The sequence below is a fragment of the Toxoplasma gondii genome, chromosome VIIb (assembly GCF_000006565.2).
Source record: "Toxoplasma gondii ME49 chromosome VIIb, whole genome shotgun sequence".
Lineage (NCBI taxonomy): Eukaryota > Apicomplexa > Conoidasida > Eucoccidiorida > Sarcocystidae > Toxoplasma > Toxoplasma gondii.
The window spans coordinates 2,232,416-2,248,291 of record NC_031475.1 but is presented as its reverse complement, the minus strand read 5'-3'; the positions used below and the strand labels follow the sequence as shown (position 1 = coordinate 2,248,291).

Sequence of the window (15,876 nt, the reverse complement as noted above, 5' to 3'; positions counted from 1 at the left end):
ACAGGATGTTTTTTTCTATTTCCCTGTGCAAATCTGTCGCTGCGCCATTACCACACTTGGACGCGCCATCGACGAAGCGAGATTTGGAGTGAGGTGCCACTGTGTCACTTTGCCCAATTCTGTTCCGGAACATTTTAATGAGGATCGTGCTGCGTTTGTTGATCCAACTGAGAGTGTAACACCTCAGCCATTATCGGCAAATGTGGCAGGTTGCCCGGTTGCCTAGCCCCCAGTGGGTGGTGGCCGAGGCAGAACCAATCAAGGGCAACGTGTTCGTTGCATGTGGCTTCAATTTTTTAAGGTCTCGGCGGGGCAGGAGACATACTAAACGCCGCTCCTCGACTGGATAGGGAGCCCTGGGTTGTTCACGATGGGTAAAACTAAAATTTACTCGGTTGGTTTCACCGTCCACGAGGCTCAGACCCTTGTCACCGAGAAAGGACAACCTGTTGACCCATTGGTTGTCGTTCGATGCTGCGGCCGAGAGTACCGCACAGAAATCAAGTATGCCAAGTCTAATGTGGTGTCGTGGGATGAGTCCCACACCTGGACAGACTTGTGCCTTACTGATGAAGTAAGTGACGCGAATACAACGGTGGGGGTCAGATTAGATTGTTTGCTTCGTTCACTCAGCAAACCCGAGGTTATTAACGGGTGTGAATGCTACACAGATAATCTTTCCTTGTTTCTCTAGCTACTTGTTTGTTTTAAACTGGAACAAGCGAGATTCTGTGCAGACGACTCTCGCTGGATGTGGAGACGAGACTGCTCAAGGCGCCACTGGTAACTTCGCCCCATATCGGGACAGCCATTTAAACAGGGTGGTTCTTGCTGTCCAGACCAGCGGCACGGCGTAACAAGAGCACGAGACAAGGTCACACCGTCACATTTTTGTTAAACATACAACCATCCTTGTTGAACCGTCCAAGCACTTCTGGAGACGCCTGTTTTCTGTGGAATAGCAGGTCGTCGACGGAAAAACACGGATCTGAAATGCGGCTCAGTGCCTCGGGATGTTTTCTGTCAGAGAGCATGTTGAGCCGCGCCTGTTTCGATTTCTTCCGTGTCCCCATCTGTGTGTATTCTAGGCGTGTGGGTCCACCTCACGGTGGTGCATTCTCTTCTACCGAACGGTGGAACGACACCTCTGTTGTTTTTTTTTCAGGAATGGGAGACAGCTTACATTACCTTCGAAGTTCAAGCGGCGAACGCGTTCTGGCGAAACACTCTGCTAGGTTTGGTATCTGTGCAGCTGAGATTGATTCAGCTGCGTAAAACTCACCAGATTCGCAAGGCGTTACCTCTTCAGCATCCCGACGATACCGACGTCCATGTAAGACCATCACTCAGGCATGTGTTCACATTTTTTGTGTAAAAGATCTCTGATGTGTAATACGGAAATGTCGTTAGCTGTGCAGATCCACGATGATGGCGGAAACGTCTTGGAGGGGGTTTCCTGTTATTTTCGATGAACTGCACGACGCGTCGGTGTCTCTTCATAATGCACGGCCTCAGGTGTCTTACGGTGTCACTCTTTGGGTCATCTGGCAAAAGCTGATAAACTGTGGAACATGTTACTCTAGGCGTGGGCGCAGTTCTCTGAGTTTTTTCATGTTCGTGTTTCCATGTTGGAAATACTCGTTCTTGAAATGCATGTCTAGATAATGTCATATCATGTCTTTAGTGAATGATGGTAAGTGTTCAGGGATGGTTCAACGTATGCCTTCAGCAGCGCATCAGGGAAGAAGGTAGTGAAGGACTGGTATTTTTCGTCTACACGTTTGCACTGCTAGACTCTATCTTACTTTGGGGGGCTCGTGCATTGTCGTACTCTTCTTTAGAGAGCAACGGAGTGCACCGGTTGGTCACATTTTCGTAGACAAAAACGTTCGTGTCTTCCCGCGATTTTGCAGGGCAGTTTACGTGTCACAGTCTTTGCCTGTGCACCGGGGGAAGCACCGCCAAGTCCGGGAGAGGAGGAAGTTCTCGAGGAAGAGGACCACAACGACTACGATGATCTTCGCAAAGCAGTCATTGACACAAACCGTAAGCAGAAAAGTGCGGTACACGAGCGACTTCTTGATACCACAAAGTACGGAAGATCCATCTATCATAGAACACAGCTCAAAACTCAATCCAGACGGGGGGGGCCTCCTGAAAGGAAGCGATAGAATCGAGAACGCAACCGTAGACCGAGGTTCTTGAAGATGCTTGATGGACAGCACCATTTCTGAAGTCTCCCTGATAGATTATGCATGCCCGCCATTTTGTGTTCAGATTCTGTGTACTCCGCTGTTGTCAGCTTCATACGCGGAAGAAATCCAGACAACCCTGGTGGCAGATACTGCTTAACTAGGCGCTACTCACTTCTATCTCCAGTTCGCGTTCGCATTTCCCCGTGCAGCTCCGCTTACACTGTTTTTGTCCTTCGGTTTTCAGACGGGATGCTTATCCGATTATATTCTACTATTAGCAAGACGCGTTCGTGTTATCCTGGCCTGCTTGGCCCGTGTAGTGGCGGAACGTTGCTTGTCAAGTGTTTATTTATGTATGCGTGCAGAAGTCGTGGAACGAGAGGCTGGGTCGCGACTGTACCATGTCTACGTGACAGCATATCGTGTTGAGGATCTTCCCCGCTCCAGCAAAGGTAAAAAAATAAATCAAGGTTCATGTGTTACTTTTCTTTGGGAGATGTCTCGGGTACATGCGCTTGTCTTGCTGCATGACTCTTCTCTAGAGGAGCTGCTTTGTATCCGACATACCGGCCAATGGTATTAACGCGGTATGCCGAATCTAAGAGTCTGGGATTGATCGTGCAATGCCGCCGCGAAGTTGTTCGGCTTGATTTGTTGTAGGTCACACCGTCGACATGGGCACATGGGATAAAGGATTCCCGGGCACTTTCGTTTTCAAGAATGAATAACCAGGAGTTTGTATTCGTCCAAAATCTCCACATTTCGTGTGTGATAATTGAGCATCTACGTGCACGGACATACAGATTTGAATCGGGTTGTGGTTCTTTGATTCAGGTGCCCGTGACCCATTCGTCACTTGCGAGTTTGCAGGATGTAAATTAAAGTCGGTAAGTGGAGATGTTTTTGTCATCAAAAGACAACAGGCGGTGGTTAGGATCTCTCGCTGGTCATACACCTCTGCTGAGACCCTCCGCTGTAAAGTTTTATCGAGATCAGTTAGACGTTGGAGGCTGTTCGCACATGCTGTCTGAGGATTTCTACTGTTCTGTTTGTGTTCCATACGATCCGCCGTTTATTAGCAGTGAAATCCGCAACGCACATCTGATCTACCTCGTGTGTTTCGTTTTGTTTGTGTGACTCTCCTATAGACACAAGCTCGAGGCTGCTGCTCCCACACCTTCAACGAGTGCTTCCGCTTCCCGGTCGTGACACCGCTTCCAGAAGACGCCATTCTCATTAAGATTTGGGACTGGAACTTCATGAAAGCGGACGAGCTCATCGCTGTGGTAAGCTTCGTAGGCAGCTGGTGACTGTCAGAGCTTCTCATGGTATACGGTGTCTTGGGGTGACCCATTTCCTGTCTTTTCGTGAGAGGGAATGTTTTAATTTCTGGATACGTGAATCCTCGTGTGTGTTGTCAAGTGTCAAAGTGATCGAGCCTCCAAACGTCTCAATCACTGTTCTTTGACGGGCCCTCCATCTACCTGCATAGGCTGAGCAAGAGTTCTCGATATGTCTCTTCCAGTAATTGACATTGATGTTTACCCGCCAGTTTTGCGACCTCGTGCTCTAGCGTTTGTGAAGTTTTTTCACGCTCTTCAGGTGCAGTTTTGTAGGGGTTCCTCTGTGATCCGAACCAGACAGACGCTGGAAAGCAGATGGGGGTATCAAATGGATAGTTGCTGCACGAACGAAGCCGAGTACTGGTAAGCAGTGGACTAGTCGCACGTCCTCAAATGGAATTCCGTTTATGGATGGCGCAGAGGTCTCGAAAATGTTTGCGCTATCTGAGTTTCCGGTTGGTTTCATGCAGGGCAGGATATCTTTTTCGGAGCTGCGAACTCGCCAGATGGTTCCAAGGCAAGCGATAGGGGAAAGGGATTTTAGCGGGAAAAACGTTGTGTTCCTTTCTTTGCTATGAGCCCTTTTTTTTTCTTCAGTAATCGTCATGGCCTCGAGTTGCGGATGTTCTATTCGGATACCTCCATACCTTGTGCGGAAATACAGACATTTATCTCAGGTTTTGTGCGTGCTCTCACCGGCGTAGCATTTTCGTTATCGGCGAAGCGATGCTTCCAAACACAGTGTTTTCTTTCCGTATGTCTCGTTTGTTGTTTATGGCGTTACGGAGTATTCTTGTGGGTTTCTGTTTAGCCATTGCCAGTACAGGGTGTTGCATGAATCTGTGGCTTTCCACCTCATTCTTCTACCAGTGCTGTAATATTGATACAACATGCCATGGGAGGCGTGCGCCAGGTGGTCTCCATGTCTAGATACGCCAGCGACGTACAGACGCCGACATATGCATCGATTTGTGCCCCATTTATGTTTGTTTCAGGTGGTTCAACCTCTATGGCTTTGATGACGAGGAAGTCGCACAAGCGACAAAAGTGGCAGGTCAAGGTGGACGGCTCGTTGCCAACTGCTATCTGGGGCGAATTTTGCTAGGTGCCCGGGCAGAGCGTCTGACAAAGGAGGATGATCTTATGCCCGCTCATACAGTTGCAGCGCGGCCGTATGAGACCCCTCCCGTTATTCCTCTTGCCGTTCTCGCCGACGTGTATGAGGTATGTGTCCTTTCCAATCAAAGAGGTGGAGTCGTGTTGGTTTGTAAGTAGGAACATCGGTTGCTGAGTCCTGTGGCTTTAAGGAGGGCCTCGCTACCAGGGCAGGATCGTTGTTATTTCACGTTGCATCAGTTTCCTTTGGAAGCCTCACCTCTAACTTCTGTCACTCCAGCATATCGTGTCGTCAGTACCGGCCGTTGGTTCTTGGGAGTACTGTGTTGTATTTTTTAATTCTAATAAAAGTTTGTATCCTTGATTGATATAAGAAACAATAAAGATGAAAATATATTTAAAACTTTGGTGTCGGTTTTAAGACATCTCTTCGCCGCGTGTATCAGCTGCTCCAGGTTTATTGAACACCAGATGTGTGTCGTTTGGTTGCTGTTTGTTTTGTTCAGGTGCAAGGCGCGCCAGGGGAAAAGGTCTCTGTCGAAATCTGGTGCGGTCCCGCAAGAGCCCGTACCAAGTGGGTCACGGGTAAGGTGTTTCGGAATAGATTCCGTCAAAAGCGTTTGCTTTCTCTTGCTCTCATCTTTGTTGAGGAATAAGGGAATCATTTCTAGGGAAACATCGGGCTCCTTCTGCTGCCCGCAATGGTCGCAGGTTCTTCTAAATGATTTGTCTCCATCGGTATCTGGGGTCTATGTCAAATTATTGCCTCGACGTCTGATTCGATTCACTGCAGTTTCACTTGGGGACCATCTGACCGTCTTGATGTGGAATGACTGCACATAGGTCTGGAAACAAAGGCGGCTCAACGCGCGGGTGTTGCACCTCAGGCGTTTAATCGCGCCATGGAAGGAGCCTTAGGAGTAGCCAGCTACCTCAGAGGGGATATTCCAGAGGGAGAGGATCGGTTTCCGTTTGATAATACAGAAGGAAGAGTGGAAGACCTACGCCTCGTGGTAAGAAGAGTGGATGGATGCCACTTCGCAAAAGGACTGTGTGTGGCGCTGAATGTCACTTTTTCCTACGAAGCGAAGAGGAGGACAGCTGTGGAAATCCTAGGAAGCCCCTTTCATACTAGGTTGACGAGTATGGCTCTAGGTATGAGATAAAGACTGTCAAGTTCTATGTGAGTGCTACACACCACTGCCCCTATGGAGGGCTTAAGCCAGCTGCCGATGGGATATTAAATTTCAATATTTTCAGTTGCCTTAAGCGGTCCTTTGGGGCATTTCAAAGGAGCTGTGCTGGTGCGGCTCTACACTTAATGGCCACAAGCGATAGTCTCTACAGCCTCATCGCCTTACCTGCATCTGACCCCATCCCCGTCTTTCTAATACGTTTCCAGTTGAAAGATTTTAGCAATTTCCACGGATTTCCTATGCTTGGTTTATTTCAAAATGCGGGCGTGTAAAAGTATCTGGCATTTCACTGCTGTACTCACGTGGAACCCGGGTACTTCGAGGAGCCTCGCATTTTGTGCGACAAGGCGTACCATGAGGGTTAGCTCGCTCACAACTACTGCTGCTGCTGCCGTTGTACCATATTTACCATGTGACACCACAAAGGAAAAAATGACTCTGTTTCGAGTGTGCGACGGACAGGTGCCGGAAGATACGAAGCAACAGTGGGACATCATCATCAGCCTTTACGTCCGTGGCACCACCAAGGGCTTCATGGGCGATACCAGAATCGCTTTCCAGCGGCTCAAGTAAGCTTTTGAGAGAGGAGTGTATTTTTGCTGGATTCTCCGCTGTACACCTGTACTGGTGACAACGGCAAGATAGCTAACAAAAATGAGATGTGAAGGAGCGGCGCAGTAGAGATCAGATCCTGTTCAATTGTTAGATTTCGATTTCGTGAAGGTATCCGACGTTAGGTGGAACCAGATGCCCAGCATCTCTTCGATCAGGACTCTCAAGTGGGGATTCTAAATATGCAAGGGAGTATAATTTCTAATTCGTGGAATTGGTGGAGACTCTTTTCAATGATATATCTCTGGATCTGTGTTTCCCTAGGATGTCGAAGATCCCCGGGCATGTGCACAACAACCCCCGTGCTCCTATTTGGGTGCCGCTTATTTCCACGCCGCCTTTTGAGAGCGTGAAACCCGCTCCAGCCATTCTCATGGTTATTGAAAAGTCCAAGGTCGAGGCGTTTGCTCGTTCAAAGTGAGCATCGAAGCTTGGCAAACCTTCTGGAGGTGTAGCGCATCTGTTCGATTATTGGCAGCGCTCCGACGAGTGGCTGCTGGAGAAGCTACATAATGTGACTGCGAATATCCCCGCGTAACAATTTGGAGAACCATCATGTTATGCCTGTTGCGGGTTTATGCCTGTTCCGTTTTGATCGGGCATTTTGGCGCGTCAGGATTGCGAGCCATTTCTATCAAAACGTGACAGATGTTATTTTGGCGTTGATGTAACCATATTTCAGCGTAAGCATCCCCGTGGCTGTCGTATTCTTGCGAGTGTCGAACCCGGTGATCCTTCGTATGAGACCAGATCGGCTCATATGTGACAAACGCGGCCGGCGATTGTGGGAATGGAAACATTTGAAGCGGAATGTCTTTTGTTTCCGGCGTCCCCCATTTGTAGGCGCAAGCATGTAACCGCAGTGGGTTATCAGTTGCGGGCCTACGTCTACGCGGCTCGGAATCTCTTGTCTCCTAGTGGAGCCCTTCCAAACCCTTTTGTTCAGGTACGCTGTAGGAGGAGTACACCCTAAATTCGTGTTCGGGGCACAATCATGCGAAATGTAGTGATGTTTCAATCGTACTCGCCTCGTACGTTGAAGTACTTCAGAGCGACAGGGGTTCCTGCCCACGAATTCTTTTTTCGTTAGTTTTGACGGGTGAGCGGGATCGCTTCTAATCGCACAAGATCTATTGCGTACCGTCAGCTGCTCTGTCAGTCGCCGGATGCTACAGTGACCTCGATGTCTCCCTACCTGTCGTAACAGGAAGCGCGAGGCGCACCTGCTACGGTGGGCTACGAGATACTGGGTGTACTTCCGCTCAGATGTTGTTTTTTCAGGCTCTCATGTCGCTACAGCTTAGCAGGTTCGTGTTGATATTTCTGTGTACACTCAGGTGGCCTGTGCAGGGACTTCACGAGAGACAGAGGTCTTCGAGCAGACTTCCAGTCCTGTGTTCATGGACTGTCTCCTTCTGGACATTACAATGATGGTAAGACTTGCTTTTCGTTTTGCATTTGATGATGACAGATTCTCATAAGAATTCAGCCTGTGTCACATTTACCCATGGCCGCGCCGCTGCGGGAAGGTTTTGTTTCCGCTGTTACGCGGCAAGTGATACTGGTCGCACGCCGCCGTACAGGACGGTGTCCAGTACATAAGTCCCATGTTCTCACCGTGAAAGGTGACCGCGAACTCTTGACGTGTTACAGACTCCAGCATTACGTCACCGCTAAAACGACACCATTCGTCCACTTTATTCGATAAGGAGGTGTCTCGCTGTTTCTTTTTACGGCTGCAGACGGACCCCGTCTCGAGGCTGCCGACCGTTGCTCCTATTGTAGTGACTCTCTTCGAGCAGCGGTCCTGGGGGATACAATTTCTCGGCCGGGCGACATGCCATTACGATCGTCTAAGGGGACGACTCAAGGTCAGCGGTTTAGTAGTTACTTTAACACGAGGTGGCGTTATTATTGTGTCTGTAGAACGGATTTCACCCAGCCTTCGAGAGTGGTGGAAGAACACGTTTTGCTTCGTTTTTTAGTGCACGTGGAAATGAACAGGGTAGCAGATTGTGCTGCGTGTGTCCTCTGGCGGAGTAAGGATGAAGGAATTTCTGTCTCTCCGTCTTGCTCAGCCTGGAGAATCCCCAACCGTGGCAGAGCCTCGGTGGATCAAGTTGCGAGGAGGAAAGTACGCAAATAGGCACCTGGGTGATGTTTTGTTGCTGCTGGAACTCATTCGGAAGCGAGATGCGGAAATTATTCCGGCCTTCCCCATGCGTCCGGTGGTGAATATGTGCAATCTGACGTTTTCCTGTCTTGGAGTACGAAGTCTGTATATGACCCAGCGAGGTAAGCGTTTTCTAGGGAACCACGATGCTGTGTTCCGCTCGAAAGTGTATACCACTCACATCGAATAAACGGTCACACTGTAGGAGTTTTTGGGGGTGACTGTATACTTTCTCCCGGTCTGATCGTGGTATCTTATGTCCCGCTACAGCGGAGGCAACGGTTTCTTTGTGAAGGCACTCTTTCATCAAGTCGGGAAAACGTTGTTGTGCTCCATTTCATAATATAAGCCAGGCGGAGAGTTGACATAGGACATATCCTGATTGGACACCGATACTGGGACTCTTGCCCGTCAAACAATCCTTTTGATGAATTCACGGGGTGGGGGAATGGTGGTGGGTTGGGTACGAATACTTAAGCGTTCCTGCTCGGCCTGCAAAGTCATGTGCTCTTATTCCGTCTGTCCTGCAGCCAAGCGACTGGACTACGTGTCCATCCGCAAAGGCCAAGATAAGAAAACTGAACTGCGGCGTATCAGGGGGCCTCTTTTGCGCATATCTGTCTCTTCATATGCCTCGGCGGGACGAGGTAACAATGAAGCAATTTTGCGCTATGAGCGGAATCTTCCCGAGGATCCCACGGTATGTTTACTGGCCTGCGTAGCACAACTCGCCGTTTCGATTTTGCTGCATTTTCTTTTCATCCCCCTCGGGATTCAGTATTATGCAGTTTCAAGGTGTGGGTTTCACGAGTTTTCAAGGCAATTTGACTTGCAGTCATCCACTGGTTGGCGTCTGCTACGATTGGCTCCGATTACGGTGGGCACATGTGCTTCACTCATGGACGTCGAGAGATCAACAGGGAGGGGACTTCTCAGAACGGGCTCTCGCGACATGGACTCTCGCCTCTCCCTTATGTGTGGCAACGTCTGTCATCAGACCGTGAACAAGCTTTGGACTACTGTCACCAAGGCTGCAAATGCAGACATTTTCAAAGTCGTCAACATGGAAATCGACGTGCCGGTGGACCCTATCTATGATCCTCGGTTGGTTGTTCAGGCAAGACTCGCTGAATGATATCCCATTCACAGCTGTCACCAGCGCGCGTTTGCTTGATTTTTTGGTTTTGATTGACAGCCTTCGACCAGTAAACCAATGTCTCGTTTTTGGGAGAAGGTTCACCCCGCTGCTGAGGAACTTACCAATCGCCTCTGGGCGGACCAGAGGCGGCCTCGGTGTGTGTTTCTGCGTGGTTACTCATTTCCTTTTTCGAGCACTGCATTATCAGCTGAGGTCTTCTGGAAACTACGGGAGGCTGGGGAATGCTCAGATTCTTCAAAATATCGATGTCGAGGTCTCGCTCTCATTTTCGGTCCTGCTTCATCCTCTTGTCTCACTAACACTCGATGGTGGTCAGGTTGGCGCGAGTGTTTGGGTCGGAGGTTGCGCATGCGAAGAGACGTACAGATATAGCTGTTTCTTACGGGCCTAATCATTTCACGTTATCATGTGTTCTCTACGTGCAGGTGTATGACAGGAAGCAAAAGCCAAAGTATTTCATCGGGGAATACTCGATGTCTCTCGTTCCCCTCATTCCGTGGGTCCTCGATCAGCAAAGTGCTATTGAGGCTGTTTCACCGGTAAACGACTTCACCGATACAGTTGACCTCAAACACCTCGGTAAGCAGCAGGTTGATGCTCGACGATTTCTTTTACGTTTCGTGATACCCGGCAAAAGAGTTGAGTGCTTGGTTTCTTCTGCCGGGTCAGCAGCGACGAGGAAGTCGAAGCAGTGGATTAGAGGCCTTCTACATGCGGTGGTGTGACGTAATTCAGAGACAGGGCGAGCTTTTGAAACGAGTTTGTGCCTATGCATTTGCAGGTGGCTTGTTGCGCGGATTTCATGGGAATTCCAAGAACCGCGGGACCGGACAGATTGGCCTAGAGGCTCTCAGTGCTGCTGATCGGGAAACTGCGGACGCACACAAGGAAAAGACCCTCGCTCAGTCCAGATTCGCAACATATGACCCAGATAACAAGGTAAGGCTGCAAAGACTGGATGGGCGCTGCTATCCAGAAACTATGCCTCTGTGAGACTGTGGCCTCGACGAGATAGCGTGGGACGGCTCGTGTCTACGAAGTCGTGTTGCGCTGTTGGATTCAAGTCCGGAGATTGGCTGTCAAGATGCCGTTCCAAAAGTCGCTTCCCGCTGCTTTGTCGCAGACGTTTTCGGACTCGTGGCTTCTGCCAAGTGGGCTTCCGAAGATCCTTGTATCCAGCTACGCAGTTCCTGGATTTCGCTGCGACGTGATCTATACTAACATGTTCACGTTGAACGTGTACATTCCAGCCAAGTAAGCGTTCATGGCCTGATGCTCCTGAGGGACCGGCAGCACGAAGCGTCTTCACCCATTTTAATTAACTTAACGTGCAAATGATTATTGCTGTGAGTGACCAGTGAGGTACCAGCAATATTTTTCTTGAGGCGTGAGGTCAAGGCCCTGACGGTGGTGCGTCTCGGTGCTGCTCGCGTTTCCGTGTCTTTCCACACCGCTCTCCCGCTTTCGTGAGGATGTGCTCATTTGTCGTTAGCCTGTCTTAATTTGTTTCAGAGAAAGCCTCTGCACGATGTTTTGTCTTCAAACGATCGGATGTTTATGCAACGCTGTTGCCTGGCGTTACATGGACTGGTGACAGCAAAGTAGCTTGAGGTCTTCACAGACAGAGCCTCCGAGACGTTGCTAGTAGGGTACATCCCCTTTGTGAACTACTGCGTGAAATCGAGGAATGGGGCTTGTGCGTTTCCTGTGGTATCCAACAGATTTGTGTTGTTTGCTGAAGGAAAGCGAGCCGCAGACAAGAAGACGAAGGAACAATACGCCCGCCCTTCGGTTGACTCGACACTGGAACAGTTCCTCGACGATGTCATTTTCCCTTCCGACAGTTTGAAGAAGTCGGTTATGGGTGACATAGACGTCACAGGCTTTGTGAAGTTTTTCGTCAACCTGACACATCACGGTGAGCATCAACTGGTACATGGTTCTGCTTGCCCTTTCAAATTCAGTCCATAAGTTTCTGTATCGTCCGCACTGCATTGGCTTCGGAGGTCGCAGTGTCTTTGAGGCTATAAAGCATTTTTCTATTCAATATAGCCACTTTCAGAAGGAACAAAAGCGAGCTGCAGGCGCGTTTTGACATGTGGCAGCCCCTGTTTTGTTTCTATTCGTTCACAAATTTCACGGATTAACCTGCTCCTCCGCAGAAGAACCGAACCCGCATGTTGACTCATCCGCGGCGGAGTGGGCAAGCAGCGAAGACCGCATGCGGCGACACTTAAGAGGCGAGGATGCTTACCCCAAGTTGCTGAAGATCCGGGTATACGTGATTCGTGCCATCAGCTTGTATGTGGGAGACGATCGGATTTTACCAAACCCGTACCTCCTTTTCAACCTAGGAGACAAATCGGTGAGTTGACTTCTCGGACAGTAACGTATGAGTAGGTGGGGAAGGCGTGGACATTGTGTCCAGATGAATCTCTTTTTTATAACCTCTGCCCGTTTTTCTACTATAGAAAAAGCAAGTGCCACTGCGTCGCCTCCCACACTGAGGGATGACTATTTGAATGCACTAGGCATTTTTTAGGTTAAATCGGTGTTCTTACGGCGTGTTGAAAGCAAAATTCTTCCTGCCTATGATCCAGCACCCGAGCGGCTAACTGTGCCTTTTCCGTCTGTGCTGCGCTAGCACCATCTCTGTTTTATACATGACCGTGTGTTCGGCGGCCGAGAGGCGCCGTGTAGCAATGACCACTGTTATTCTCGAAGGATGTTGCAGGCGTGAGGCGTTGTCTGGCTTGTTTCTTCTTTCAGGACACGCTGCGCGCAGAGGCAAAGCCAAACACACACAATCCCGAGTTTTTTACAGTGTGGGAGAAAGATGTGATGTTTCCGGATGACTCCCAATTCGAGCTGCAAGTGTGGTCTGCCCATGAGGGAACCTCTGGAGGGTTGGACGATATTTTCATCGGTAGCACGTGCATTGACCTAGAAGAAAGGTATGCATGGCACTGCTTCAAAGATCGCCTCAGCTTGTCTGCGAAAGAGCGAGGACTGACACAGTACCGGGATCGGGGAACGCTTCTTGTCACTCTGGGTGTCCACATTATGCATGCCTCTTCGAATGCTGTAGAGACGTGTGTGTGAGAGAGAGGCAACTGTAAGCCACATCTGCTCTCGACGTAGTTCTGCCGCTGTGCACAGCCCTTTCTATCTTGACTTAGGGATGCCGTTTCTATTGGGGGACGCCTCGGTAGTCGGATCAGGATTTCCCTCACGAGAGAGTTATGTGCGATCAGTCGCTTATCGCCAGACTGTTGGGTTGCGACATCCGGCGACATCAAAGTGATCACACCGCGGACTGACGCTAACCTTGACGCTTGTAACGTATGCTAGCCTGAGGTGAACTAGAATTCTTCAGTCTGTCCAGAGGACGTTTTCGGTGATGCAACGCACGACATTTGCGTCTGTCTAAAAAGTTGTTGCTGGGTTTCGTTTAGGTGGTTTTCAAAGGAGTGGCAAAAATCGATGTCGAAGAACCAGGTTCCAATGGAATATCGTCCATTAAAGCAGATGCCGAGTGGGTCGTTCAAGGGAACAGTCGAGATGTGGGTAGAGCTCATGGATTTTCAGAAGGCCGGAGAGGTCCCCAAGTTCGATTTGCAGAGCCCCGCAGCGACAGAAGTTGAAATCAGGTACGTGAAGATAACGAAGCTGTTCTGTGATTGAAGAACAATCGCTTGTTTCAGCGAAGTGATTTCATCTTTCAGTGGTGTTGTCTTCCTAAGAATCAAGGTGTTACGCTATGTTTGTCTCGTGGAGGCAGGGCTGGGATTCAGGGTTTAGGACGCTAAGCGTTGGCTTTGGTGGCATGCGGGGCGAGTTCTGCTGTGCCTCTGGTAGGATTCGGATAACTCTCAATGACCTAAGGCAGCCGGTACGCAATTTGAACCTGGTCTCATCTCTGTTGGAAAAACTCTCGCGTTTGTGGTTCAGGGTTATTGTGTGGGGTGCGCGGAACTTGAACTTCAAGGCGCTGGGCAAAGACTTCGTTGACGCCATGATCCGCTGCAACCTAGACTGCACAGGTTACCGAGGTTCTCAGCCTATCGCACAACAAACCGATGTCCATTACTATTCAAAAACAGGTGCCGCAATTTTCAACTGGCGCATGGTTTATTCAAGAGTGGTAATGCCTGTCAGCACTTGCGTGCTTCAAATAGCCGCCTACGACAACCGAAACATGGGAGAATCGCCATTTATTGGCGAGGTAAGGTGCACCACAGTCGACGAGATGAAACGAGACAACAGTTGATATCTCATGCTTTTTCAGGCCTCATCCCGGGCTCCAGTATCGACTGGACCCACGTCGGTAGTCGGTCTTATCATCTTCGCTGTGCATGCCTCCCGTTTTCGCGTGCGTGTGGTTCATATGGCGTTGTGTATCGGCGCCTGTTTTTGCATTGAGCGGACAAAATATCCTGGTTTGCCACCATTTCATGCAGGTTAACCTGGAATTGAGGCGGTACTTGGAACGTGTTGCGAGTACGCTTAACAGCATTGACGTGGACGCGGAGCTGAAACTCATCAATCGCTCTCGAGAATCTGCGGATGTTTCATCGTTCGGCTTCGTCCAAGTCTCTCTACAGTTTATCTCTCAATCTGAGGCCACTAGCAAGCCTGTACGTGGTGCAAGTCACATCCCAGATCGTTTCGAGTTTCTTTCTATTTGGCAAGCGAGTTGCGTCAAAGGCCAACTGCGAAAGCGAGCGGAACGACGATTGCCTGTTGAGTAGAGTCTGAAGCACATCTGTCTTTTAGCCAGTAGACGGTGGTTTTTTTCAGCAAACGTCAGCCATGAAGGTCAGGGGGGTGTTTCTGTTTCAGAAAGTTGTGGAGCTGGAAAACAGGCTAAACTTAGAGACGGCCGGTGGGGAGGAGACTGGTGTCTTGTGACTGCACTATTGTATACTCCGCTTCGTCGTCGTCAATTTCCGTATTGCTGCAGCATTTGCTTTCTACAGCATCATGCGCAGTGTGGTTTGTAAGCGTCGCACATGTATTCCGGATCTGCCATCGTGAGAACCGATGTGATATCTGTGTAATTTATGTTCTTTTCCGCACAGGTTGGACTAGGTCGAGAACCTCCGAATCGCGATCCACGATTGACTACACCACAAGAGGGCCGGAAATGGGAAGATGTGCTTGGCTCTGCTGGACTTCGTGTCGATTATCGGCCTCTCTGGTACTGGGTAAGATATCCATCTACTTTTTAGTTGTCACCTACTGCGTCTCGGAGTCAAATTAAGTAATTCTGCAGTTGTAGCGATAACAAAAACGACTAATCAGCACGAGAAAGCTATCGTCTTCTGAGCGGTCCCTCTCACGATCAGACAGGCTGACTCCAGGCTGGCGGTTTTGTGTGTCTTGTGTGTATCAGGTACGCGTCGCGGCCGTTGTTTTTCTGTCTATCTGGATTTTCGTCGTGGCCTTCCTCTATCCCTCGCTGCTGGGTTAGCTAGTGATCGTCACGGAGCTACGGTGTTGTTTGGGAATATACACGCTGGTCGTGTCGACTAACGGAGGAGAAAAGAACACGCCACTACGCGAGGGCAAGGCACGAGCTCCAAGCGGGTGTGCTTCTAGTTCCCCGCATAATTATGCATTATGTAGAACAGAATTCGAATCTGCCCACACCGTCGTAGGATACAGATTGTGTGATCCAATGCTTGTCGACACGTGAGTCTCGGTCAGCTGCACAGAGTTGGGAAGTAATTTTTTCCCCGCAGCATAGGTACTGCAGGAGCCTAAGGCCGTTCTCACTTGGCCAAATAGATATTGTTGTAGGAAAGCACTTTATCAGGTTGTGTCTTTTTTAAGTAGCGTTTGATTTTCTAGTAAACTTGTCAAACCTCTCCATCAAGGCGGATTTTTGAGTTTTAATGTTCGCACTAAAGCCGAGAAGAGCGGTGCAAAGCTCAGGGCGAGGGTAAATCTAGTCGCTCCCTGAGACAGGCTCGATATGCCGTGTGTCCGGGAACCTTGTGGCAACGTGTAGGTTAGAAGTTCGTCGTTAATGTCGGCTTATTGCCAGCTGAACAATGTCAGCCCGCGGTTCCACAGATTT

At 49.5% G+C, this 15,876-nt stretch overlaps 1 protein-coding gene across 1 annotated transcript; it reads left to right on the top strand.

Annotated features, from left to right (window-relative positions):
* Positions 1–370: 370 nt before the first annotated feature.
* Positions 371–15,705, top strand: TGME49_260470 (heat shock protein DNAJ pfj4, putative; the record flags this gene model as incomplete). Its single annotated transcript, XM_018781235.1, has 29 exons — positions 371–574; positions 1,166–1,333; positions 1,914–2,046; positions 2,561–2,647; positions 3,030–3,082; positions 3,344–3,481; positions 4,009–4,055; positions 4,534–4,762; positions 5,161–5,239; positions 5,498–5,667; positions 6,313–6,419; positions 6,727–6,879; positions 7,306–7,408; positions 7,800–7,895; positions 8,205–8,333; positions 8,541–8,757; positions 9,166–9,335; positions 9,633–9,752; positions 10,220–10,373; positions 10,576–10,733; positions 10,918–11,048; positions 11,516–11,712; positions 11,957–12,159; positions 12,564–12,748; positions 13,250–13,444; positions 13,746–14,019; positions 14,255–14,431; positions 14,876–15,001; positions 15,190–15,705. The coding sequence occupies 29 exons, from the start codon at positions 371–373 to the stop codon at positions 15,265–15,267; spliced, it is 4,281 nt and encodes a 1,426-aa protein (XP_018637070.1). The 3' UTR covers positions 15,268–15,705.
* Between the last annotated feature and the right edge of the window lie 171 nt (positions 15,706–15,876).